This window comes from Callorhinus ursinus, unplaced genomic scaffold, assembly GCF_003265705.2.
Source record: "Callorhinus ursinus isolate GAN/ISIS: 27379988/994484 unplaced genomic scaffold, GSC_fseal_2.0 scaffold7, whole genome shotgun sequence".
Taxonomy (NCBI): Eukaryota; Metazoa; Chordata; class Mammalia; order Carnivora; family Otariidae; genus Callorhinus; species Callorhinus ursinus.
The window spans coordinates 29,063,598-29,089,787 of NW_027397069.1; the positions used below are offsets into that span (position 1 = coordinate 29,063,598).

At 38.3% G+C, this 26,190-nt stretch overlaps 2 protein-coding genes across 3 annotated transcripts in view; both read right to left on the minus strand.

The window, feature by feature from the left end:
• Positions 1-3,353: 3,353 nt before the first annotated feature.
• On the minus strand, positions 3,354-21,460 carry KLF5 (KLF transcription factor 5). Its single transcript, XM_025874753.2, has 4 exons — positions 20,853-21,460; positions 17,638-18,511; positions 16,598-16,657; positions 3,354-5,812 (listed from the first exon to the last, which is right to left on the minus strand). Exons 1-4 carry the CDS (start codon positions 21,111-21,113, stop codon positions 5,634-5,636), a joined length of 1,374 nt encoding a protein of 457 aa, XP_025730538.1. The 5' UTR covers positions 21,114-21,460; the 3' UTR covers positions 3,354-5,633.
• Positions 18,412-26,190, minus strand: part of PIBF1 (progesterone immunomodulatory binding factor 1) — a 243,466-nt gene continuing 235,687 nt past the window's right edge. For both annotated transcript variants that reach the window (XR_012378762.1, XR_012378761.1), the window contains one exon: positions 18,412-18,511. The gene's annotated coding sequence lies outside the window, so the exon portion shown is untranslated. The remainder of the gene's footprint in view (positions 18,512-26,190) is intronic.

Genomic DNA, 26,190 nt, shown 5'->3' on the forward strand with positions numbered 1-26,190 from the left:
TTTGGCATTCCTGCCCTCAGCTGAGCCTGTTGTCTACTAATTTAGAGACTCTCTGTCTTTACTTCCTCCAGTGAATAAGCACATAAACCTGCATTCTTCTGTTGGGGTGGAGACTAACTGGTTATTCCCAATTCACAGTGTATGTTACAGTGGAGGTGTATGGGGAAAGACCACGGAATTAACAGCTTCTTAGACAAGTTTTTAACAATTGTATTTTAGCTTCATTTCCAAGAGTACTGAATACTATGAATCCCTGAGATCTTTTGGGATTTTTATGGGGGTTAGAATTGAGTTAGTTTCTGGTTTTCTCCACTACTTTAAGATTTAATTTTGGGGTGCCTGGGTAGCACAGTTGGTTAGGTGTCCAACTTGGTTTCAGCTCAGGTCGTGATCTCAGGGATATGAGATCAAGCCCTGTGTTGGGCTCCTTGTGCTCAGCAAGGAGTCTGCTTAAGAGGCTCTCTCCCTCTGCCCACTGCCCTAAAATAAATAAATAAATCTTAAAAAAAAAAAAAAAGATTTAGCTTTTTCAGTTCTGCTCAGCTTGTTGCCTCTTCTATCTAGCTCTTTCCAGCTCCCTCAGGTTTGTAAGTGTTTCTATTCTCCTGTTCTTCTCATAGTTTGCCTTAGAGGAAAAAGTCCCTTTGTTTTAGTGGGGTTTTAAGAGGCTGCAAAATGAGATGCATGTAATCTACCATTTTTACTCAAAGTCTATATGAACTTCTTAGTTTCCTATTCAATTCTTTACATATATATCATCATTTAAATAACATCAGTGGCCAAATAGCATTAAGCTTTTACTTTCAATTCAAGAATATTACCATTTCCATGACCCCAAATGCTTTCATGAGGTGATACACACTGAGAGGAATAGATAACGAATGCTGGTTTACAAGAATATAACAAACTCTTCCTATCACAGATAGCTCTCATGTGATTTATTATGCTTTTTATCCCTGTCACTGTTAAAATGAGTATCACACAATTGCCAGGTTTTGTCCCTATAACTCTGGTATGAATAACAAAAAATTAAATTTAAAAGTCTCCTATTGATTAGTTTCACACTGCAGTGAAGAATATAACCAAGGAAGGAATTTGGTCAACTTCAAAGTAGAGACCAGACTTAGTAATGGAGAATAAAGCCCCTCTTTGTTATGTTATGGCCCATGAGTTAATCCAAAGAGCTCTGGTGGGCTTAGTTCAAGATAGGAAAAGGAATCTAGCTAGATTTTGAAGAACATTTTTATGTAGGCAGGCCAGGTCATGCTTATCTAAGGATTCTCTAATTGGATGCCATGAAGTGATGCACTTTACACAAACCGCAACACAGGAATGAAATGACAAAATGAAGCAAAACCAAACAAGCTAACTTGGGGTTAGGCGTGGGGAGAATAAAAACTAACAGAAGACATTGAAAACTCAGAGCATTACTAACTTGAAATCAAATTACATAATTGCATTCTGGTCAATCGGAACCTGATGCATTACTCGATTTTGGTCTAGTTGGGGTAGCTTGTTTACCAAGAGATTGGTCAGAATGTGTTTGAAACCAGACATTCACGTAATGGACATGCTGATGCTCAGCAATTAAATTACTTGTAGCTTTGAAATGTGTGTTAAACATAGTTGTCTACAATAACTCTCTCTTGAAAACTACTAAGGTTAAAAAAATTCACAAGGCATTACCTGTTTGCTCACACTATAATCAGTTTCAGTCACATACCTTATCAAAAATCCAACACCAACACTCTATCAATAGTACAACATGAAGAGGAAATTTGGCAAACATTACATTGATTCAATTACTCCAGGCTTAAGACAACTCACACAGCACCATAAAGTTATTTTTTGACATCTGATTTATCAATCAATAAAAGCAGGAAGACAAAGGCGATCCAGGAGTGGCATTTCTTCCAAAAATTTGACAATCTGAGGAAGAAAAACATATGATAGAAGTCGGAAAATAATTCAAATGCTGAAGTACCATAATGTTTCCAGATAAAAAAAACAAGTTCCAGTGAATGTGGCTAATAAAGATGGAGGGTCTGAACGGAGCTTTGGCAGACAAGGACTTGGGACAGGTAGCTGGCCTGAGAGGGGAAAGGGCAGCCTACAAAAGGGGAAAAAAAAAAAAAGTTCAGAGAGGTAAAGAGAACTGGAAACAGCCATCCTCTGTTGTTAAGAAGCTAAATACAATTAAGTGCTGGGAGCCAAAGCAAGACTGGTTTCTACTTACAAGAAAGCTGCTTCATTCATACAATTATCAATTATGACTTAATACTGATACAGCTGATTTGTTACTAGACATAGGGAGTTGTCTTTGCTTTAAGAAGCCTGCAGCCTTACAATCTCAATTTCTAGAAATAAAATTAAGCCAAAGAAATCATGTTTTCCCTCATAAAGAATGAGAAGCTCCGGCTGGAGAATTGTGCAGTGTTCTTAAGCTGGGTATTACTTGAAGGACAGGAAGAATGAGGAGTCAAATGATGAGAAGCTGAATAAACCAATGATGCCAAATTATGTAACTACAATTTTCACTTTAGCTCCTACATCAGGGATTTTCCCATTTATTGAACGTAATAGTGACACAGATTTTCCTTCAGTTTTCTTAATAATGTTTTATTCGTTTTAAGTTTATAGAATTACTGCAAAGATAATACAGAATTCCCCTATAACATCTCCCATTAGTATGATACATTTTGTCATAATGAACCAATGTTATTGATACATTAAATTCTATACTTTCAGATTTCCTCAGTTTTTGCCTAATGTCCTTTTCCTGTTCCAGAATCCCCGTTAGTTGACATTATACTTATCATGTCTCTTCAGGCTTCTTTTGGCTGTGACAGTTTCTCAGTTTTCAAGACCTTGACAATTCTGAGTATTGGTGTTTTGTAGGTCCCTCAACTGGGCTTTGTCTGGACTGGACTGAGGTTATGTTTCCAAGAGGAAGATGGTGGAGGCAAAGTTCCATTCTCGTCACATTACGTACAATCAACATGACTTGTCACTGCCAGTGTGGACCTTGACCACCTGGCTGAGGCTGTTGGGTGGGGTTGGGCAGGTTCTGCACTATACTTTCCCTCCACTCTTGGCCATACTGCCTTCTGTGCAACATGCACTTTAAGGAGTGGGGAGTTATGTTCTACCGCTCAGGGTAAAGTGTCTGCAAAAACTGGAGTTCTGCGGATTTGTCTCCTCTCCCCTATTTACTCAGTTATTTCAGTATGGGCTCATGGCTGTTTTATACTCTGGGTTGTAATTCATTCCTGCTTTTTATTGTTGCTCTGACATACCGCTATCATTGTGGGATTTGAATGACTTCCTTACTTTCTGGTGCTGTCAAACGCTCCCGACTTATTTTGTTTACTTCCTAACCCAGTCCTAGAATCAGCCATCTCTCTTAAGGAGCCCCATCCTTTTTACTGTTAAATGGTATTAAAAACCAACCCCTAGTTGTGCTTGCTGCTACTACATTAAACTTTTTGACAAATTTTTTTTTCCTTGGTTGAAAGCCCAATTCGTTTTATTTACCTCAGACAATAAAACTAGCATATGCGGGGACCTGGGTGGCTCAGTCAGTTGAGCGTCTGCATTCTACCTTCTGTTCAGGTCCGGGCTTCCTGCTCAGTGGGCGAGTCAGCTTCTCCATCTCCCTCTGCCCCTCCCTTTGCTCCTTCTCTCTCAAACAAATAAAAAATAAAGTTAAAAAAAACCTAGCATATACAAGTTTCCTCTACGGTCTTGAAAAGGTTAATGCAATGTGTGTCTGTATAGTGACCAGGAAAAAAAAAATCAACATTCATGAACTATGTGTGTGTATCTTCCTTTATACTTGTAATCATGTTTCTAAAACAAACCCCTTTTTTGTTTTAAACAAAGGTAGCTTTGGTTCAATGTGGGAATTGTTTTTTTATTAACTGCCCTGATTAGACAGACCCTTTTAAATAGTTTTGGGAATGGAATTTGCTGTTTTTGCTATTGTAGGTGAAGAAGGAAGGCAAAACATGAATCTTTTAGGCACTTTTTATTTTCCAAAAAAAATTGTCGTTAATATATAAACATCTCATTCTCTCAAAAAATTCTACAACTATACAGCTGTTTGCTCCATTATTTGCATAGGAAATGACCACAATACAAAAATAAGAGGGGAAAAGAAGCAAAACAGCAACCAATTTATGCTTTGTATGTAGGCATGTTTCCACGTATAAACATTTTGAAGCCTTACAAAATATTTACACCGTTTGTCATCTATTTACACGTTTTAAGAGCAACTTTTCTAACAAACAAAACTATAATTTATCAAGTTATGAAAATTTTCTAAAAAAACTTACTATATTACCACAAAATAAATAAAGATAAACAATATTTTAAAAACAAACTTAAATTTTCATTTTCAATTAAGACCCCTTTTGGCATTTTGCTTATTTATTCTGCCCTTTGGTTAACAGCATCAGCATCACATTACTATTATATTGCATATATGTAGCACTTGCTTCCTTATGCTTTCAACATGTCATTTATAATTAAAGGCAGACACTGAGTCAGTATTAACAATGATTAACTAAACTGCACTGTAATTTAGGTAAAATTACTGTGTCTCACTGTATATTACATGCAAAATCCATATAAATTGTCGTTCAACCAACAGTACTGCACGAGCAACATTTCGCTATGTGAAAACTGCATCATAAATTCAACACTGCCACATGAGAGCTCAAGTAGTCCTTTTTTAAAATGATACTGTTTAGTTTATTGTTAGCCATTTAACTTTTATGTATGGTATCTTTAAGCTCTTCCGTTCACAATTCATATAAAACGTCTTTCATATTTAAAACAATCCTATTTTAATCAGTGCATGGAATCTGCTTTTTAAGTTTCATTTGAATGATGATTTCTTCCTCCTAAAGAAATGAATTTGGTGAGGTTTGTAGAGGTATTTTACCACAAATTCTAACTGTAAATGTCTTCACGGTTATTTTCAAACAGAATTATTTATGATTTTCCCCCAAAAGAATCTTAGAAAACTTGTAATAAACCTATAAAGCTGATCTGCATATTTACAAAATTTTGAATAGCAAATATAGGCAACTCATATAAAAACAAACAAAAAACACATTTGTTCAATGGCTATTTGTGAATTGCCAGGTACACTGCGCACCTCTAAGGAATTACCTAATATTGGGAAAAAAAAAAGCAAAAACAACCTACTCCATGTCAAGTAAAATCTTGACATACAATCCAGCCTTCTTCCTGTGCCTGCCAACTGACTTGTTTACTAAACACTGTCACGTTAAATGATGGTGCTTAGGTAGAAACACTGCAAACACACCCTGCACCCCCACCCACCTACCCACACTGAGATGTGGCTGCCTGTCAGGAGATGAAATCTGCTTGAGTAAAGCCATATACATTACAGCAAGCATTCCAGATTCTCAAAAGGACCAAACACTTTGGTATTCATACAATGTATTCCCTGTTTTCTCAAATATACAAAATATACATTTCCAGTTTTTTGTTTTCTTTTTTTTATATATATAGGTTAAGTTTGTAGTTGAAAACTTTGCCATTGCCAAAGGAACTGCAGAAGGTCAGTGTGAATTGCATAGGCACGGCAGGCCGCAGCGGGGCTCTTAGTTCTGGTGCCTCTTCATGTGCAGGGCCAGGTGGTCGGAGCGGGAGAAGCTGCGGTTGCACACCCCGCACTGGAACGGCTTGGCCCCGGTGTGCTTCCGGTAGTGGCGGGTCAGCTCGTCCGAGCGCGCGAACCTCCAGTCACAGCCCTCCCAGGTGCACTTGTACGGCTTCTCACCTGTGACAACAGACCAAGAGGTGATGAGGGGGCCTGCTTGCAAGACAAACGTCGCAGACACTGCCTGTCTTAAAAAAAAAAAATCATGGTCCAAGAGAAGGTTGGTTCATAAATCCCATTAGGACCTACATTTCCTCGAAGAATCTAGTGAAGAGTCACTGCTTCATAGGTAGTATTTGACCTAATTACAGAAAGCAGAAAATATCTGGAGTCCTTCTGAAGAGCGGGAAAATGGCAATTTCGAATGTGCAAGACGAATGGGTGCGTATTTCTATGTACTGTTCCCCAACATGTAAACCCAGGAAATGACTAGATGAGCTCTGGGGGCTCTATCACTGTGATGGGAATACAACTTCTACACCAACAAACCCAAATTAAACCAGTACAGGACTAATGGCCGTCAGACGGCCGAGGGAGGGAAAAGCCTTCTGCTCAAATCACCAATGCGCCCAACTGAACATACCACAATCAAACCGGTCCTGTTTCCAGATTAGCCAGTCTAACCTTCACATAAACGAGTTAGCTCGTTTAAACGTAGGGCCTCCAAAAGGCATTAAGGGGCACTCACTCTTCGAAATTCACACTAGCACACACACATTCACATCTTCCCATTTTTCAGTCAGATTAAAGCAAAACAAAGCTAGAAAAATACTGAAATTGGTGTTGAAGCTTTATATTTGGTATTTGATAAATTCCTCAACCACATTAGAAAGTCTGATACCACTAACTTTAGTGAAGAATCATGAAACAACTGTAGTACTTCTAACATTTGCTGATATAGACGTGTATCTGCCACATGTGTATTACCTGCCAGGCACCGTCCTGAGTGCTTGTGACACAATGGTCAACAAACAATGCCTGGCCTCATGGAGCTTACACACATTATACCTTAAGTCTCTGATCATTCAATCTCCCTATTCTTTCACAGCACTTTTTCACTTTAGAATAACATTTAGGCCACAGCCCCACTACAATTTGTATTATCCTTAATGTTGTCTGGAGTTTGCCAGTTGCTAATCTTTCAAATCCACTTAATATTGATAATGCAGTCTCAACTCCTTAATTAGCCCTAGCCCTATTTAACTGAGATCAGGTATTCCCCTAAATGAATTCCAAAACCTGAGGATGTTTCACTGAGCATTAACTAGTAAGTTCCTGTATTTATGCTTCATTATGTTAGAATTTTCTATGAATTTGTTAAGTTTGAAAGTTTGTGAGATAAATTTGCTTATTAAAGTACTAATGTTGGCTTACTGCTCAGTTTTATATGGATATCTTTTAAAACTCTGAATAGTCAAACTCCTAAATTCCTTAAAATGTGTTTTCTTGTGAAAAAGAAGAGCCTTCAAGTCACTTTGAACACTCTACTTAGTACCAAAATGAAACCCAACCATCTTCGTCTGATTTAGCAGCATCATATTCAGGAAGTTGTAAGATTACTCAACTAAGTCCAAATTTTAAGACACTGTCCACACCAACTGAGATTTCTATAGCTTGTGGTTAATTTTTGCTGTCTTGATAACTACTCTTACTCTTAAACAAAATCCCGTCTTAAGGACAAAGAAGAAAGGGCCAGAATGGCTCTTGGAAATTTGTACCTATTATCTCCTAGGAGATTTTTCTTTCAACTTTTATGGTATGCATCCCCAAACCTCCTTTCCTCTGGCTCTGAACCAAGACACAATTTTTTTTTTAAATTTCCATTTAAAAAATATATCGTTTTAATTTTCTTCATTATAAATTCTAAGAATTTAAGCTAACACAAATATTTTAAGTAACATAAACCTTTTCTCTCCATTTATATTCACATATATTTAATACTAAGAGTAAATCTAGCTCTCACTCTTGTAAATGTAAATCAAAGAGAAAAAATTAACTTTTTGCCCAAGCATTTGTTTTTGTTCCTCATGAAAAATAAATCGCAAAAACAAACATGTTGGTTAAATACTTCACTGTCAATTAATGGAAAGAGAAAGTTATTTCTGATGTCTGAGGCAAGGAAGAAAATTCCTACAGTGCTCCAATTATAAAAGAAATCATTCTAGTCTTTTGCATTTAATAATTAAATAGCAAGAGAACTGAATTTTCAGAGTTTATTTAAGAAACAAGGGACACTAGACTCTTTTTGTTGTTCACTATTTTTATTGGCTATGAAGCAATAAACTGCACCATATTTTTTTAAAAGTTTACTTTACTGATTGGTTGAAAAACGGTAGCCATTAAAGTTCCTAAAACATTTGGGGTTTTGCTCTCAATTTATGCACATCTATAGATTATTCAGCCAAGAATACTAGCAGTGTCTGGGACGTTAGTTATGGGGCCAAGTCTTTACTATAAAAGCAAGGACAACTATTCCCTACTTGGAGCAGTTTCTATGGGATTTGTTCAAGTGTCAACACCGCTCAAGTAAAACATCATAGAGGAAGCTGGTACCCAATTTCTGGCCAAATAGTAGATTTGAGCCTTTCTTCCTAAGCCAGAAACACTATGCACAGTACTTCTGGGAAACCAAACTGACTTCCTTTAAGTTATTTCAACAGGACAGAGCTTTCAAAAGTTTAATTGGATTTTTACAGAATCTCTTTCCAATACCACCAATTTAAAATATTTAGTTAAGCTCTTTCAACATCAACTGTATTTTTAAGTTCTCATGCTGTTAATGTGAAACTTTCCGAAGGCTAAAAGAAAAAAAGTGACAAGTTTGAACAGCATGGAAAACAAGCTTCAACTTTATCTCAAAAAAAGTATGTATTTTCTTATTCTACTTTAAAATTAACTAGGCGTATTCTGCTAGGAATCCCTTATCTTTTTAAAAATTGTTCAAGTTAAACATACACACTATCGGTACTGATAAAGCCAATTAAAGTATTTCATAAAAACGTGAAGCAAAAGCATTACCAGTAAGAGGAGGGAGCAGGCACAAACATTTGTTGAGTACCAACTCCAGAACCAGGTACTTCTCATTATTTCACTTAATCCTCACAGTAACTCCATGAGTTAAGATAGAAGTGAAAGAAACAATGAGCTCCAGATTTAAGAATCTGAGCCTGCCACTTTTCCTTAGTGTCCTCCTTACGTCCTCCATTAGCAACACTCATTCACTCTATATGAACGATTTAAGGAACACCTATTGTTCAAATTTATTTAAAGATTCTAAAGCCACTTGAGAAGGTCAGTTATGGAACAGCTTAATGGACTCAGAGCAGGCCTTAAACTGCAGACAGTGTGAAGCACAGGGCATATCTGAGCCAGCCTTCAGTGGATCCAGGACCCATAGGGTCCTGAAAACATGTTCTAACAATCCCCAAATATCCCTTAATGATTGTTTCCCTTTACCCCAGGCTAAATGAATTTCAGGTTAGGAGAACATGTTTACAACGTATTTGAAAATCTAAAAAATTTTTTTCCCTCTGATAAACAGGTAAAAAATGACTTCTGAACCTACCATAACAGAATGGGAGGTTTCTCTGCTCTGCTGAACATATTCAATAGACTCATACCAAGGCCTTTCCCTAGAATGTTCCACATAGATTCTTCTAACAAAAGAAGACTATCATAGATGGAAATATTTCTCAGAATAGTTGTTTTAGGTAACTTTCTATAAAAGTTTATTACAGCAAATTTGTACATTTGATCCCCTGCCTGATACCTAAAAGGTACTTCAATTATATCTAATACAGACTAAAAACCATCATGAATTAAAACCAATGTTTAGTAAATGAGAGTGTAATCTGCACTGAATGACTTGAAAAACACAACTAAGACTTAAAATTTTCTCCTTTAAAAAAAAAAGTCACTGGCCTCAAAGAACTTAAAATCCATTTCCCATTCTGAAAAAAAACAAAACAATGCAAACAGTTAAAGTGGAATAAATTATTTCAATAGTTGGTATTTCTTAGAATTTAAGTCCTTGCAGCTCAAATCAGCTCTTATTTCAGAAGGAAAATGTTTTTATGTAATTTAATGATAGATTTTTTCCCATCAGTAGAGACTGAGGGAATTTAGTCTGATGAAACAGTCTCTATATATTATAGTAAAAGGTCAAAAAAAACCTGGGAAACAGTCACAAGATTAAAGTTTAAATATCTAAAAAAAGGTAAGGTAGGATGATTTGGGCTCCTTATTTTTATGTATCTATGCCAGTAAATTTTCCATTTAAAAAATCTTTTTATTAAAGTCATCTTATTATTAAAGCACATCTATACTTGGAACAGAAGGGTAGGCAGTTCATTTCAAAAATAGTATGTATTTGTATTTGCAAAATGCAACTAATATTAGTACCCTCTTTCAGGAAACTGATTGATTAAAAGGGTATATTAAAATTAAGAAATTCCTTCTTTCTCCCTGCCAATTTGTGGTCAGTTCATATGCTTATCCCTTTCTTTGAAATTCGATTCACCTTAACGCTTCCAGGAACAGTCCAGGAGAGATTACTCCACTTCTCCGTATCCCCAGCACCACTTATATTTGTTTTGAATGACTGGTTTGCACTTGGACATACTTTGCTCTAAGAGTGTTCAAACAGCTGTGTTTTGCCTCCTTAACTAGCTTTGGAAGTTCCTCAAGGACAGAGACTATCTTCTATTCCAGCTGCAATGCCACACTTCTCATAATGCATCTTTGGATGTTTGGCCCAAGTCTGACTAATTCTGTTATTTTCATTAATGAAAAGAAGGGAAGGGATAAGAGACAGGAAAGTATATGCTGGAGTCTACCAGATTGTCTCTCTTTTCCCCCACTTGCAGCAGGGCTTTGCCTGGTTCTATTCTGCCTAGGACCACTGAGCATACTCTCACTAAATGTGTGTTCAGGTGAGAACCATGCTTTTAGGACATGTTCAGAATCCACTTAGCAAGGAACCCATTTATTATCCTATCCATCATATGAGGTTGTACAAGGATAAACAAACTCTATGTAAACAAGTTTTCCCTTACAGAATTGGACTAGAATTGATGAAAACCAAGGAGTTCTGAAGCTCCTACTGCTGGTTTCAAACACCAAAGGGACTTATGGGGCCACAGAACCTGATAAATTCAAAGGAGAACAGGTGGGGACATGCAGTCAGGGGTTACATTTGCAGTCTCCTTCCTGAGTGAATCTCTAGGCTCCTAAGTTTCTGCCACTTCCTCGCTCATTAATGGTGTTAATGAAATACCAATTCTTGAGTCTCGTGACAAAAAGAGGACACCCAGATTCACTTTATTGTAGTAAGAACCTAAACTGATTTTTTTTTAAACCGCTCAATGAAAGATTTTACCTTTCCTTTTTTAACCAAAATAGAGAAATTCTGTATTTTAACTTTTCTAGCACTGAGTGACTACTAGATAACCTTTCCTCTAACTTGCACTTACTGTGGTTACCTTGACAAGATTTCTCCCAACTCTTTTAAAGGGTTTATATTTATAAAGTAGTCAAAAAGAAACATTCTTCTGCCTATTTTTTACTGAAAGTTACCTAAAGTGCACTTTTCTAAAACAGTTAACTCCCCCTAATCAGAGTTAAAGATCCTTGAATATAAATAATACAGGTTGACAGAACAGGATTACTGCTACAGATATACTTTTACTAAAGTAGGCCTTTACTTTTGTTTCTAATCTTCCACCAGAAAACAATGTAAAAAGTCAACCAGTAAACAGCTGCCGCATTCTATGTAACTAAAAATACCTGCCAAAGTAAAAATCTTGGGTGATTATTTCATTTAAAAAAGGCGCATTACAGTCTACCTTCACAGCTGATTATTTATATCCGAGCTTCAGCAATTCCATTTAATCTGCTTATGAACTACCTTCTCCCACTGGGGAGAAAAAAACAGAAGGGAAGAAAAAGATTCTCTGGATTCTCCACAAGATCAGTCAAAATGTTTGCTCAATCAAATTATACTTCTTAACCTTCGATAAGCTTTATCATCTCAAAGCAATGTTTAATCAATTTCCTATGTAAATGTTTTTCAGATGAAAGTCCTAGAAGCAAAGCTTAATTTTCCCAGTGAGTCATTAAAAAGAAATTGTTTCTAAGCTTTCAAGCTCATAAATACCTTTCCAGGGGTCTGAACTAGCAAGTCTCTTAAGCCACTACTTTTCTTACATAAGCTTGCAATTGTCAATATAGAGAATAAATTTCAAAGCTGCAAATAAAAATAACTAGTTAATTATCTGTATAGTATATATAGTATAAGCTAAATGTGGTACTTTTTCCTGCATGTTTTCAAATATAGACTCAAAAAATACACTGGATACTAAGTAATTTCATCCTGCACAACTTTTTCACCTCTACCAGTAACACAGGTTACCAAGTTACCCAGCAATGTACTGACCTCTAGATCCAAACTGTAGGATCTCCACTAAGGCCATCTATTTACCCACCTACCTACTATCTAGAGAGGAAAATAGACTTACGCTGATTTTTGCTCTAAATAATTTTCCAAGGAACTGAAATTGTTTGAAGACTTTCCCTCCCTTCCACAATTCCACAAAAAAAGGAGTAACTCGTGTTCTGAACATTCTGAATGTTTCTTTTAGTGGCAAAGTACCATGAATGAAAATCGATTGTCAACACTGTCAATATTTTTAGGTGCAAATCTATACCCAATACATTAAATAGATTAAGTGTAGAACAAAGAACTAGATAAGAAAATTATACATAAGGTGTTTAGTACCTAAACTGAAACTAAAATCACCTCGAGCAGAGATTATGCATTTTAAAGTACACATAGTAACAGCCTAATATAAATGTCATTAGGAAATGAAGTGTTCTAACATAAGCAATTAAGACAGAATATGGGAATTTACCCCCTAAAACTAAGCTTGGCCTAAGAATCTTTCCAAAACTTACTGTGGATTTTTCTTAATTAAACAAAGCATCGCAAACAGCTCACTGTAAAATGCAGCACCAACAGTACAGTGCTTCCCTGAATCCATTTTGTGTTCCTATGTTATTGTAGGTTTCCATTTTCTTTTGTGGGGGTGTTTCCAATTGTCCTTTCCTTGTCAACCCTTGGCAAGTCGTTCTGCGATTTAGTGCCCACGTAACGGCCTGTGCATACAGTCTCGGTCTAAGGGATACTTGAGCCAAGTATGTGTGCTGCTCAAAGACTTTCTCTGTACAATTGCTCATTTTCTGCCCTGTTCCAGGTAGCTAAGACTGATAAATCATCTAAAAATGTTTCCATACCCTAATTTCTCAACCACTTTCGGGTATTCTTTAGGGTTAAGTACTATCTCACACATGTGACTAAAACCACTAAGATTTTAAACACCTGTACTGAGTTCACTAGTTTTCAGAACTTTCTCTTTGGCAAGTACTTTCTACTAAACCATAAATACCATTTTCAAAGGAATTTCCAAACTTAAAGTAAAAGCAGTATTTCATAGGCACACCAAGAAACCAGTAGTGGTAAATAAGAAAAATTTTCAATTTCTTGCAAATTTTTCCTTGTATATACAGCCTTAATCTTTTTTCCTACTGCATTTTACTTTTGGCCTCAAGCCCATGCTTAGAATTACTTTAAATCTTCAATACAATTAAAGAAAAGACAGCAAAGTGTATGAGCAGAAACAACTATCCTGCCGGTTGCAAATTATTCTACTAGATTATGAATCAGTTTAACAATCATGTTGATTTGTAAGGGACAAGTGGCATGTGAATCTTTTCCTTTAAAGTGCTCAGGAGCAACTTTTATATGATGGCAATGGGTATAGTCCCTTATATACATCAAAAGGCATACACAAATGTCAGTAGAATGTTTGCATTTACATGCTTTTTTTGAAAGTACAATATACCAGTTGACACTGCATAATTATTTCTAACCAGAGGCATGATATGTATATACACACACATTACAAATAACACAAACACCCACACACCCATATAAGGGGTACCTCTACAGACCTATAAATATGTATCATGTATATATAGACATGTTTTTAAGTTATATATAACCATTTCCTAAAATACAGGAAAAGTACATTTCAGGTATTTTGTGTGACCATACAAAGACAGAACTTTGTACTACTTGTGTATGAATAAAGAAATCGAGTGTATGAGCTTAGAAAAATGCTTAGAAGAATGCTATGGGACTTCTGGTTCAAGAAACTGGTATCTTCTACTTTCATCCTAAATTTTTTGAAAAAGGTCTTGTTTTGGAAAGACCGTTCCTTTATGTTCAATTTGCAAGTCAAGAAGTACTTACTGTCTAAAAATCCAGAATAAGCAATTAAATAGAATTCAGATGTAGTTTTAATTGCTTAAATCATTTTTAAAACATAAGGTAACCTGACATTTTAAAGCAATTACAATTATATTCCATGGAAATGCTAGGGTGGCTTTTCACATTCTGCCTGCAAGATGGCAATCACTTAAAAAGTAATTTTTTATCAAATACAAGATCTATCCCATAGATTTTTTAAAAAATCTCCTAATAAATTGTAAAGGGTGGGGGCGGATGGAGGGCACAGTAGGGAACATGTATACAAAACAAACGAGAAACAGCTATTAAATAAGAGAAGCTATTTAGAAATACCTGGGCCTTAAAGGGAAAAAGAGGAAAAACAAAAACAAGGATTTTCTGGCTTCAGATACATTCACTAAAAAACAACAAGCAGGGGAGGATGCAATGAGAGAGCACAGGTAATTTTAAAAGACATTGTCTAGAAACTAGAAATGAGGAGAAAACAACCTCAATGCTCTGTGATTACCCAAGAACGGGTTTAGCCAGATGAACAAGTCAGCTACAACAAACCCTCCCCAAGGCATTTGAGAGACTATCAAACAAAACTTTATTAAACTGGATTACACGGTCTCATTCATTAGATGTCGATGGCCACACATTTATGGTCAGGTGAAAAAGGTGATGCATGGGACCCAAACTAGGCCTGGGTCGTCTTTTTAGTTTGATTTTATTAGTATGATCATTGTTAAGACAGCCCGCTATTAAATTTCTTTGCCAGCAGTTCAAGTTCCAGAATCCCGGCTATAAGCATTCAGAGCACTAACTCCTGACAGGGGTTGCAAGGCCATTCAGATATGCTCTGACTACATCCCTGCAATAAGCAGTTGATTACAGTGTGATATGCAATTGCACTCTTTTTATTAGGAGACTTTAACCTCATGAAAAACGTGTTCCCTCCTTCCTATCTCCCATTTGAAGGACTTTCAAAGAAGAAAAAACAATCATTCAAATGTTTCAAATTAATTTCTATTCCCATTAGTCAAAATTGAGGTAAAAAGCCATTTTCAATGTTTCCTTCCCTCAGAGAATATTTATTCTATAAATGGCTATTTTACTATTTCTATATGGAATGTTTTCATGGCCATCATTTACTTTAGACTGAGTTTATTATATACTTAATGGTTGTTTAACTATAAATGTAATTCCTACTTTGAGCTGCTTATACAGGATCTTGCCTTTCATATAAATCACTTTGTCTATATCTAAAAACATCAGGCCAAAACAACCCATTCATTTCATTGATAAATACATGAGCTGTCTTTTCTTTAAAAGCAATTTCTCAGAAAGTCCTGAAATCTACCATTGACGCCAATACTATTTAGATTTTAATAAGTAGTGTTTATCACTGAGATATCAAGTAATACTTTCTTACATGCATACAAAATGTCTGCAGCCATATTCCTCCTAGTGTTCTATCTCAGCACTGACCTTTGTTCAAAGGCTTTTACTTTTTAATGCAGCAGTTAGAGATAACTACTTCATTTATCAAAACTCAATTTCCATAGTAACATCTAGCCTGGGGAGATTCAAGTCCTCACACTAATCCAACAACCCATTCAAAGGAACCGTTGAATACTTTGGTTTCCATAGCAATGATGGAATAAAACATTTTGCTAGGTCATTGCTTTTATTAGCAAACTTATTCTTTGAACTTTAGGTAAGGCTGAATTTACTGAGAAAAAAAACCACACAATCGTTTCATATAAGTTCTTTCTTTTAGGGCTGGCCTTTTAAGAAAATCACACACAGTAACCATCTATATATTTGAAAATATTTTGGGTCTTTTTGGAAGCCTTTTATAATGCATGCCATGTAGTTTTGTCCTAAAATGGTTTCTAATATACAGTTTTAAAATTAAAAAGCATTCAAAAGTGGATGTATGGAGTTGACAAAATATTTATAAAATTAAAGTGACTCCATGTAAAGGCACATTCTAAACAAGGACTAGATATAAGCTAGAATAAAGATAGTCTTAAATACCTCAGATCCGGGCTGGCACAGGGTATAGAGTAACTTTTAAACCATGACCCCATCTTTGCCTGATTTTAATAGTCTGCAATTTCGGCCCTACCTTTCATCAGCCACAGAAAATATGCTGAACAGAGATTTTAGGTTAAAGGTGAAATTAAAGATGATGTATTAAGCGGTTATGCTTTACATCCTAAATGGAAAAGTTTTAGCATTTAATATACCTTACAGAAGCCAACTGATTTGTTATGGAAGAAAGAAAATGAGTTACATTTTTTCCCCTTCGAGATAGGAATAGCAGTGCCATTAAAGTTTTAAATCCATTAGTAAACACTGTTGTTTACATTTTTGGGTAATTCATTCTACGTGAGGTGACAGGGAAAGGCCTTGGTAAGGGAATATCAGCCTTCCTGGAACCAGACTTTTTCGCTGAACTGAATTTTGAGCCAAGCCAGTGCTGAAAAGGTAGGCCATTAAAAAATAAAGGTTGACAGAAGAAAGAAGAGATCAAACACGTGTTGGCTTTTAAAAGGATGAATACCACTTACACTATTTACACAACTCACAGAATTAACCAGAAAATTACATACCAGTATGAGTCCTCAGGTGAGCTTTTAAATGAGAAGACTTTGTATAAACTTTTGTGCAGCCTGAAATAAAGGAGAGGAAGAACAGCTTGTCATTTTGGAGATCCTTTTGAAATCTTTACATTTGATGATTCAGTGTTTAAAATCTGGCTTTAAAGAAGAAATCTCTCATGCTAGATATCTGAAGCGTCAAAGAGTGCTCCCCGGTTAACTTATTAAAGGTATAAAGTGATTTACTTTATGTACCACTTTAGCAGAAAAAGCAGATAAGCAAGGAAGCTACAAATGGGAAATGTGTGTTTATATTACAGTAGGTGCTTTATACTAGTAACACATACTTCAGTGATTTAAAACTTTTAATGGCTCTAGAGCTGACAGTGTTAAACCATTATCCAAGATGACTGCAATTTTCTGTACTACTACATTGGTTTTTTCATTTAGTGTTATCATGCTGTACCATGTACCATAGTCAATAAATTATACCCTGTATTAATCATAAACTAGCTTATGCCAGTAGATAGTCATCACCATCATCAGTTTAGATTTTGAGCCACATCTCATTTCAAGAATGAACATATGCTCATATGCTAGCAGAACTATCCTTAAATCTATTTTGTACGGAGTCTTGTAATAATCTACCATGAGAGCAGCCTACTCAATCCCCACTTCATTACCACACCTTATTTTCCCTACCTTACCCTCTTTTCAGGGCACTTAATTTAGAATTAAAAACCCCAATTTAGACGTTAAACAAAGTAACTCTGGCATAACTCAAAATTCTAATTTTTATTCAGTATTAAAAATAAAGACGTCCAAAGTAACTTTTCTCCAGAATATACTAGCCATTTTTTTTTAATACATAAAACCAGCGATAGACAAACAGTTACATTCCAGGGTACAGTACAGAGATCGAGATATGAAAAGAACAAAGTAGGTGGCTTTTTCATTGTCAAGTATTACTTTCCTATGTAAATTTAAAACCCGAGATTTAAAAAGGCATACACACACACACACACTTGCTTCAACCGGGTTAAATCACGTACCAGGGTAATCGCAGTAGTGGATGCGACGTTTCTCCAAATCAGGGTTACTCCTTCTATTGTATCTGACAGGTTGGATGCTTTGTGAATTAACTGGCAGGGTGGCAGGTAAATTTGGATTGTGAATTGCCAGTTTAGAAGCAATTGTAGCAGCATAGGATGGAGGTGGGGTCAAATTCTGGAGCAGCTCTGCTTGTCTATCTGGACTTCCCGGCTCTGAGCTTGGTGGTGACGGGGGAAAGTAAGTGGCCTGTTGTGGCAGAAACTGACTTGGCATTGTGTATGTGCAAGGGGGCATGCCCTGGAACTGTTTCATTGCAGTCTGCGGAACGGCAGAGGTGTGTGTGCTAAGGCCGGCCATGGCAGCTGACATAGAAACATTAAGAGTGTCCATTACTGCTGTCTGGTTTGTAGAAGTGGGCATATCTAGATCCGGTGTATTCAGTAGCTGGTACAGGTGGCCCTGCTGGGGAGGGACAGAAAGATGAAGATCTGGTGTAGGAAGTTCTTGTTTGATGAAAATATTGTTCACCTCTGGAGCTGCGGTCTGGTGGGAGCTGAATATACTGGTGAACTCAGGGAGGGCCTGGGTCGGGGCCGGAGGAGGGGCAGTCGTTTCACTCTGGTGGCTGAAAATGGTAACAGGCTCTGTCTTGATGTGTGTTACGCACGGTCTCTGGGATTTGTAGAGGCCAGTTCTCAGGTGAGTGATGTCAGGGAGGAAGACGTTCATGTTGATACTGTAAGGTAACCCTTCACTGTCAGTGAAGAACTGGTCTACGACTGAGGCACTGTCTCGTCTATACTTTTTATGCTCTGGAATTATAGAAACTGGAGGAAGCTGAGGTGTCAGATACTTCTCCATTTCACATCTTGTCTAAAAAAAGAAGAGATACAAACATGCATAATCCACCCATTTCATCATCTGAGTAAGGACGAACTTACTAAAAATTCCCAACAATACCTGTGAAAAGTACTGGGGCAAACTCCTTCTAAGTGTCGCTTCTAAACATATCAAGTTTGTCAACTGTGTAATAACTGGTTTACCAAAAGCCTTATGAAACTCTCTATAACGTGTTATTTGGTAAAATCGCTCGCACAATCAGCCCCGGACAAAAGGTGAAAGAGGCAAATCAAAAAAAAGCAGCAGCACACAGAAAACATTCCTTTCTAATCAATAATACATATTCCTTTCTAATCAATAATATACTTTTCTTAGAGCTCACATACAAGCAGGATTCTCTGCCCCATTACAGTCGAGTTTGCAACTTAAAAACAGTATTGTAATGCTGCCAAACCACTTCATTTCTGTTCATGCCATATTTATATTAATATAGATATGTTTAAACAAAACCTAAGCAAACCAACCTTAAAAATATCACAAAGTTCTCTCTTGTTTTGTTTGCTTAGACAGATATCATTGAAATATTTAATATAAAACATATTCCTTGGCTATTCCAGTGCCTTTTCTCATTTATAGGTCACTGGACACTTAAATACAACGTCTTGAGCAAAACATAGTATCCACTGAAAGAACAAAACAACTTCACTTTCAACATTTGATCTAAATGTTGATTTTAATCAGCAGATTCTGTAATTGGTTAATATGATAATGAAATGTTCCTATTCATATCCCTATCTACAACAGATCTTTAATTACCTAGGGGAAAATCACTCCCTTGGTAGAGTGGTGCTAAGGAGCCCGTGGGTGGGGAGAGGCTGCTGTATCCCCAGCACAGTCATCAGCAAAACATTTATCATGTCCTCCTCAGTGGGCCAACGCTACATTCCCCCTTACTCTGTAAAAACCTCAATCATCCCTTACCCTCTTGGTGTCTCTTAAGCAGAAAAGTGACAAACCTGAAATAACCAAATCGTTTTCAAGTGGTGATTTTTTTTTTTTTAGATAATCCAGCTTGTAACTAGTCTCCCTCAGTCTTTTTACAGCTATCTTCTATTCTAGTGCAACATAAACGTATTTAATTTTTAACACTGAAAAGCAAAATTTAAAAAAGAAAAACCCACCCCAATCAAATGGCTCATGGAACTATTAACCGTGGCACCGAAACTGGTGAATACTACAGTCATTTTTTGCTACTAAATTTCCAAAGCGTTTCATATCGGACCTCGTATCATTCGGGCTGGATGCAGATAGGGTTTCCCAGATCGACACGATTTAAAAATAAAAATTAACGCTCTCGTCATGTGAGTCACATCTCTGACAAATGCCACTGCCCTTCCACAGCACGACGAAACTCGCAGACCACCCGGGCTAGGAGCTGAGGAGCAGATACGCAATATACCAAGGGGCTATTAAATGAAGCGTCTCGAAATAAACCGAACTTAAACCCTTTCGTGCACTTCGCTCCCGTGGTGGTTAGTGGTTTCTGATTTTAGCTCTTCCAGCTGTTTGCATGTGGGTATGTTTCCAATTTTTTTTTTCCTTGGGACAGGCTAAAAGTCCCGGGAAGTTTTTTCTGGGCTATATGACTCCCTGCGTGGGCGAAAGAAACAGGCGGTTGCTCTAATTCGGCTGCCGGGCAAGTGTAAAAGCCAACTGCCAGCTTTCAACACGGCTCCGGGAGGAAATTTACGCGCACATGAAGAAAACACCACCCCCGGTCTTTTTTGGTCTTTCTTTTTAAGGAAAAACAAACGCTCCAATACAACCTTAGCTTTCCTAACTCTCGTTTCCCAAAGGCAGCCCCAAGATCACGTCTAAAGCAGGCTTAGCCAAGAGATATGAAACTAGCACCCGGAGGCGCCTCTCGCCGGCACCCCGATTTGCGTTTCCACTGAACCCGAGACGACGTGGGGGAACCTCCAAGGGCAGAGCACTGCGGGGGGTGGCGTGGGGGTTAAGGTGAAAGGCGGAATTTAAGGTTGGACGTGAGGTACGCGGTCTCATCCCCCAAACTAAGAAACACTTAAGGTGCGTTGTGAGCAGCCACTTGCCTCTAACCTTTCCCGGACGGACACGTCTGGGGAGATTCATCTGGGACCCCACCTCTTCCGGTGCCCCCTACTTTCTCCCTGCGGATTGCGGGTGCCCAGGCCAGAAGGGCAGGGCGGGGAGGGGCTGCCCACCCTGCTCCGGCTCCCGGAGCGCCCCGACGCACGCCCCAGCCTGGAGCGGCCCCTGTCGCCCGCGCGTCGCAGCGGCGGGACACGCCCGAGCTCCGGGAGGGGGGCGGAGGGAGGGGAGCGGCTCTTCCTACCTGGACCAGCTCCTCAGGGGGCAGCCGCGGGCCCGCGGCGGGCGGCGGCGCCGGCTGCGGCGGCTGCGGGGGCGCGGGCTGCGCCTGCGGGTGGTGGTGCGGGTGCTTCAGCTCCTCGCCGGGGAAGAGCGCCGCGTCGCGGGCCGGGTTCGCGGCGCCCAGCACAGGCTTGAGCTGCGCGAACACGGGCTCGTCCTGCGGGGCCGGCGGCTGGGGCACGGGTCCCAGGCGGGCGCTCATTGTCAGCACCCGCGTGGCCATTGGCACTCAGGGGGCGGCTCCGGGCGCGGGACGCGGGTCGGACGCGCTTCCCACCTCGCCCACGCTGATTCGGGCCGGCGAGCTCGGCGCGGGGCCGCGGGCGGAGAAGGGGAGGCTCCGGGCGGACCCCCTCAGCCAACAGCAGGCGCGGTTTTCGAAGGCGCGCACGAAAAGCAAAACTCTTCCGCTCCGCCACGCGTAAACGCCAACGTCCTCCGGACGGCCACTTTCCCCCGCCCCGCCCCACCGCGCTCTCTCACTCGCCGGAGCCCGCTCCCGCCACCGCCGGTCTCCGCGAGCGAGGTGCGAGCGCGCGTACCTGCCCCGCGACTACTGACACTTGACGCCCGCCTCTATTTTACCCAACTCCGGGTGGGCGGGGCCCGCCAACCTGACTGGCAGCGCTAGGGCGAATCCCGAAGCCCTGAGGCCGGCCTGGCTGGAGTGAGCAGCCTATGAGAAGGGAGAAGTTCTCCCAGGCCCCGCCTTCGCCGGGCTGACCCGCCCTCTCGGGCCACGAGCTTTCGCGCGCAGGGCGGCCGCGCAGTTTGTACACAACTTCTCTGACAGATTGGGCTGACGGAGCCGGGGGCGGAGGAAAGGAGAGAAGCGGGTGGAATCTAGGAAGAGAGGGAATTAGGGTGGAGACGTGGAGGGAGATCTCTTCGGACTGTTCTCTACCAGGATTAGGGAGAAAAAGAGTTTTGCACGTCTTAGGTGTTGTGCAAGGACCTGAAACTCAAAAGCTGAAACCCAGAAGGCAGCTAGGTGGGGGCGCCACGGATTTTAGAGACTTGTTTCATGAGTGTATATTTTTAAATATACAAAATGTACTTTTCTTTAGCGGAAAACTAGGGGCGGTGTGATAAACAAATTTAAAAACAGCTCTTGTGTTTGTATCTTTAGCAGTGAACATGTCCATTTAGCAAAGCAAATCCGGAATGTCCTGAATAAAAGGTTTAATGGCAAAAATTTTTTGAAGTCCTTGCCTAAAAGCTTGTTTTTCCCTACAGCATTTAAATGGTTAGAAGAAGTTTTCGCACACATTTCTACCTCGTATCCGTGTATGGAGAGGAGGGGGATGGGCCATACGAATTTTGAAGGTTTTAATATTTACACTTTTGATTGTAGCCGAAGCATGGAATCTAATTTAAGCACTAACGACTGACTACTTCCAATGTATTTACATAGAGATTACATCTTTGACTTGTTTTTGCTAGCATTGTATGTTCAAAAAAAATGGAGTTTTTTAATATTTACAAAACACAACGTAGCACATTTACCTAACACTATGGCACCTTTTCCTACGAAAAGACAATCAAAGCAGCCACAAACACTAGACGCGCAGCAGCTCTGAAAACTGGGAATCCAAATTTGTAGGAAAGTAATAGTCAAATATATGACCATCCATTAACCACATTATAATGGGAAGGTGAAGTTTTGCCAGCAATCACCTAAGGAAACCACTTCTCTAATCCTTAATGTTCTTGTATATGATTTTATCTGGCTTATTGAGAAGCCGGAACAATAAACTGCAATAAAAATGCCTGGTATATTACTACATATGTATATATGTTGACAGCACACTATACAATTAGACAATTTTACATATACAATAGCCTACTCATCACTTCACAGTAAAACAGCCTAAAAAAAAACGAGCTTAGAAAAATGTTCACTTCAAAGAGGTGGACCTATTAAAAGTATGGATCTCATTTCAGTGTGTAGATTAAAAAAATAATATACATATGAAATATTAGAGGTATTTATTATTAGAAAACAAAATTATGCTATAAATTTTTTTCTCCTTTTCATTTCCTTTTTGTTAATAAATGATTCATCTTTATAGCTGTGATCACTTCTTTCAGAGAATGGTTGACGACTACTTTCACGTTACCTAAGTAGTATTTAATAAGTGTTTTTGCAAATTTTTTTCTAAGCAAACAATTCCATAGTATCCACCGCCACCTTTTAAAAAGCTGTCCTGATTTTCTCTAAGACTGAACCCAAGGATGTAATTAAATAACTTAAAAACAGATTATAGAATTGGTATGGGATTTAATTACCTTTTAAAAAATTGAACTTTGACAGATTTTTAGTTATAATGCTGAAAACATGATCAAACCTGAGTGTGATATAAAGTCCTAACAGAAGTTTCATATTCTTTTTAACTTAGGTTTAATATAATTTAGTATCTATTTATATTTTAATTTGCCTCTCAGCCCATCTACACCTTTTCTTTTGTCTTTGTTTTATCAGAGCATCAGTGGCCTGTTATTTCAACCTGTTTTCACTACAATAAAATCCAGTTATTTTACTGGAAATGTTTCTATATTTCACACCATTTTTTAACATGCTTTCATTTACAAATGCTTTCCGAATAGCTAAACAAAATAAAACCCAACTGTTGGATAAGTTTTTAATAAAATACTTGAATAGTCCTGTTTTTTTTCACGTTTCCATTTTTTTGTAATGAATAAAGATATGAACCTAGCTATGGTTGGGCTCCCAGTACATTTACATTAGAAAAGCGGAATTCAATTGGGTTTTTTTTTTTTGTTCAAATATAGTAGCATTTATTTAAATTTCATTTCTGACATAAGGATTCATAAAACAGGGCTGCCACTTTTAAGTAATGGTTTCTCTGAAATGCCCAGCTCTGCAATCTCACAGAAAATAACTAGCTTAGCACTGTACAATAGTACGGAAATTGGAAAGTAATCCTTTTCTGAGACATTTGCCATGCTATTCTGAACATAGAAAGAACATGTTCAACCAAGCTTACTTGCTGTTAGCACACATGCTACAGCTGCAAAGCTGATTCACCGACATAACAAAAAGGGTTAAAACTTGATAAATATTTTTCAAATGTTCCAGGTTCTACATTGGCATGATGCCAGACAGTGTGAATGGACAGATCCTCAATTACTTTGAACTTTCTAGTTCTTTGCATTCTTTCCTGCTTAGTAGTGCTGTACCATTAGGGAAGATAGGAGAAAACAAAAAACAAATGTCAGGTTTCAGAAATCAATTAGTGGCCTGGCAGTGGTATGTTAACTGAACTGTGCCAAAACAGAGAATTCTGAGGGAAAGAAATAAAGTTGAGTAGTCAAGTTAGGTAGGAGGGTAAGCGTAGAAGCAGTGTGCATGCTTAAGTCCTTAGTCACTGGGCAACACAGATTTAGTCTTAGAATAAACCATAAGTGTCACTATCTTTACGGGAATAAATACGCCTGAATGTGTGGGGGCTGAACAGGCATTCAGTGATGGGGGGGGGCAGGGAGGAGGCTTAAAGGAGGCAGTGGAAAAAAATGGATAAATAGCTTCTGAATGATGAGATGAGAGAAATATGAAGCTATCACTCGGGCAATGTTCACACGAAGACACGGCAAAAGAAGTATCTGTATTCAGTTGTTCAGCCAAAATGTCAGGGAGAGCTTGAAATTAAGACAATTTTGACAGGATTTTGTTCACTTTGGAAAATATTTGTGGAATATTCCATTTCTGTAAAGTCAGAATCAAATTACCGAGTGATATCGGACTACAGAAGAAGCACGAGAATGAGTAAAAATACTTTTTTATAAGGGAGTACACTCTTCTCTAGGGTAAAATTATTCCACTTAAAGTGACTTTCTTGATATTAACTGATTGTCTACCTAGTGTTAAACTTTGTATCAACAGAAACATAAAAAACATAATTATTGTCCTCTAAAACATTTCACATTTTTAACGTTTAATTTTTTCATTAATGGCAACTGCTTTAAGCCACACTTCAAATTAAAAAAAAAAAAGTCATCGAGGAAAGAACACAGTAAATAGAAGCTTCAATTGAGATTGGTCAAACCATTTTGACTCAAAGGTTAACAGACATGAGAAAAGATTTCATCCCTTTTTGTTGAAAAAATATATAATTTAATAGGACTAATATACCTCTTATTTGTATAAATTAAAATGCTGTCTTAAGAAAAAAGTTAATACTCTATTTTTGTACTATCTCCCACTGTAGTTCTTAAGAAATTAAATTTTATATTAAGTTTGGATTTAAATGTGTTCTTCATAAAATTCTCAATGTGCACTTATTCCTAAATGTACTATAATTTATCTAACCTATTTTTAAAACTCTAGCAATAGACCAAAAAAACCCCAGAATTTTACCTTTTGGGGAGGACTCAGAATTTTACCTTTTGGGGAGGACTGGGATAGCTTTTTCCACCTCGTTAGTATAATAAGCAGACAAAAATGACATAAATATAAATGCCTTGAACCAAGTTATAGGCCAGGCATACTGTAGCTTAAACTGTACAGCATTTGAATTCTGACTCTAAACATGATAGGAAAGATCAGAGAAAAATCCTGAACTGAAGCAGTTATACCAAACAATCTTTTAGAACACTAGGGAGGCCACATCACCAGGCCACATCATCATCACAATGAGAAGTGTTTTGAGCCAATTGCTGTTCATGTGATGACAAAAGCACTAATGGTCCTAGGGTGTGGGGCATGCACAATGAGTGCTCAAGTGGACTGCACAGGGGTCACAAAGGAAGACCCTTTTGGAGGTTAATTTGTAAATGAAATGTGTAAAAGTAGTGCTGAGACCAATTGGCCCTTCATACCTTAACTTCTATCCACTGGTGATAGGTGTGAAAACTCATATAACTTTTGAGGAGGACAATTTGACAATAAGTATGAGGAAGGCTAAAAATGCAAATAACCTTGGGGCTCCTGGCTGGTTCAGTCAGTAGAGCATGTGACCCTTGAACTTGAGGGTCATGAGTTCAAGCCCAACACTGGGCGTAGAAATTACTTAAAAAAAAAATACAAAATAAAAAGATTTATAGGGGCGCCCGGGTGGCTCAGTCGTTAAGCATCTGCTTCGGCTCAGGTCCTGCTCCCAGGGTCCTGGGATCGAGCCCCGCATCCGGCTCCCTGCTCAGTGGGAAGCCTGCTTCTCCCTCTCCCACTCCCCCTGCTTGTGTTCCCTCTCTTGCTGTGTATCTCTCTATCAAATAAATAAATAAAATCTTAAAAAAATGGAAATAACCTTTAACATGATAGATAATTCCCCCTCTAGGAA

What these genes read in the sequence shown, in the direction of transcription:
- KLF5 (XM_025874753.2), bottom strand. Translation starts at nt 21,113, where the DNA reads ATGGCCACGCGGGTGCTGACAATGAGCGCCCGCCTGGGACCCGTGCCC. An exon ending in CCCCTGAGGAGCTGGTCCAG is followed by an intron (nt 18,512 to 20,852) that starts GTAGGAAGAGCC and finishes TTCTTTTTTTAG; the next exon opens with ACAAGATGTGAAATGGAGAA. An exon ending in TCACCTGAGGACTCATACTG is followed by an intron (nt 5,813 to 16,597) that starts GTATGTAATTTT and finishes CTGTTGTCACAG; the next exon opens with GTGAGAAGCCGTACAAGTGC.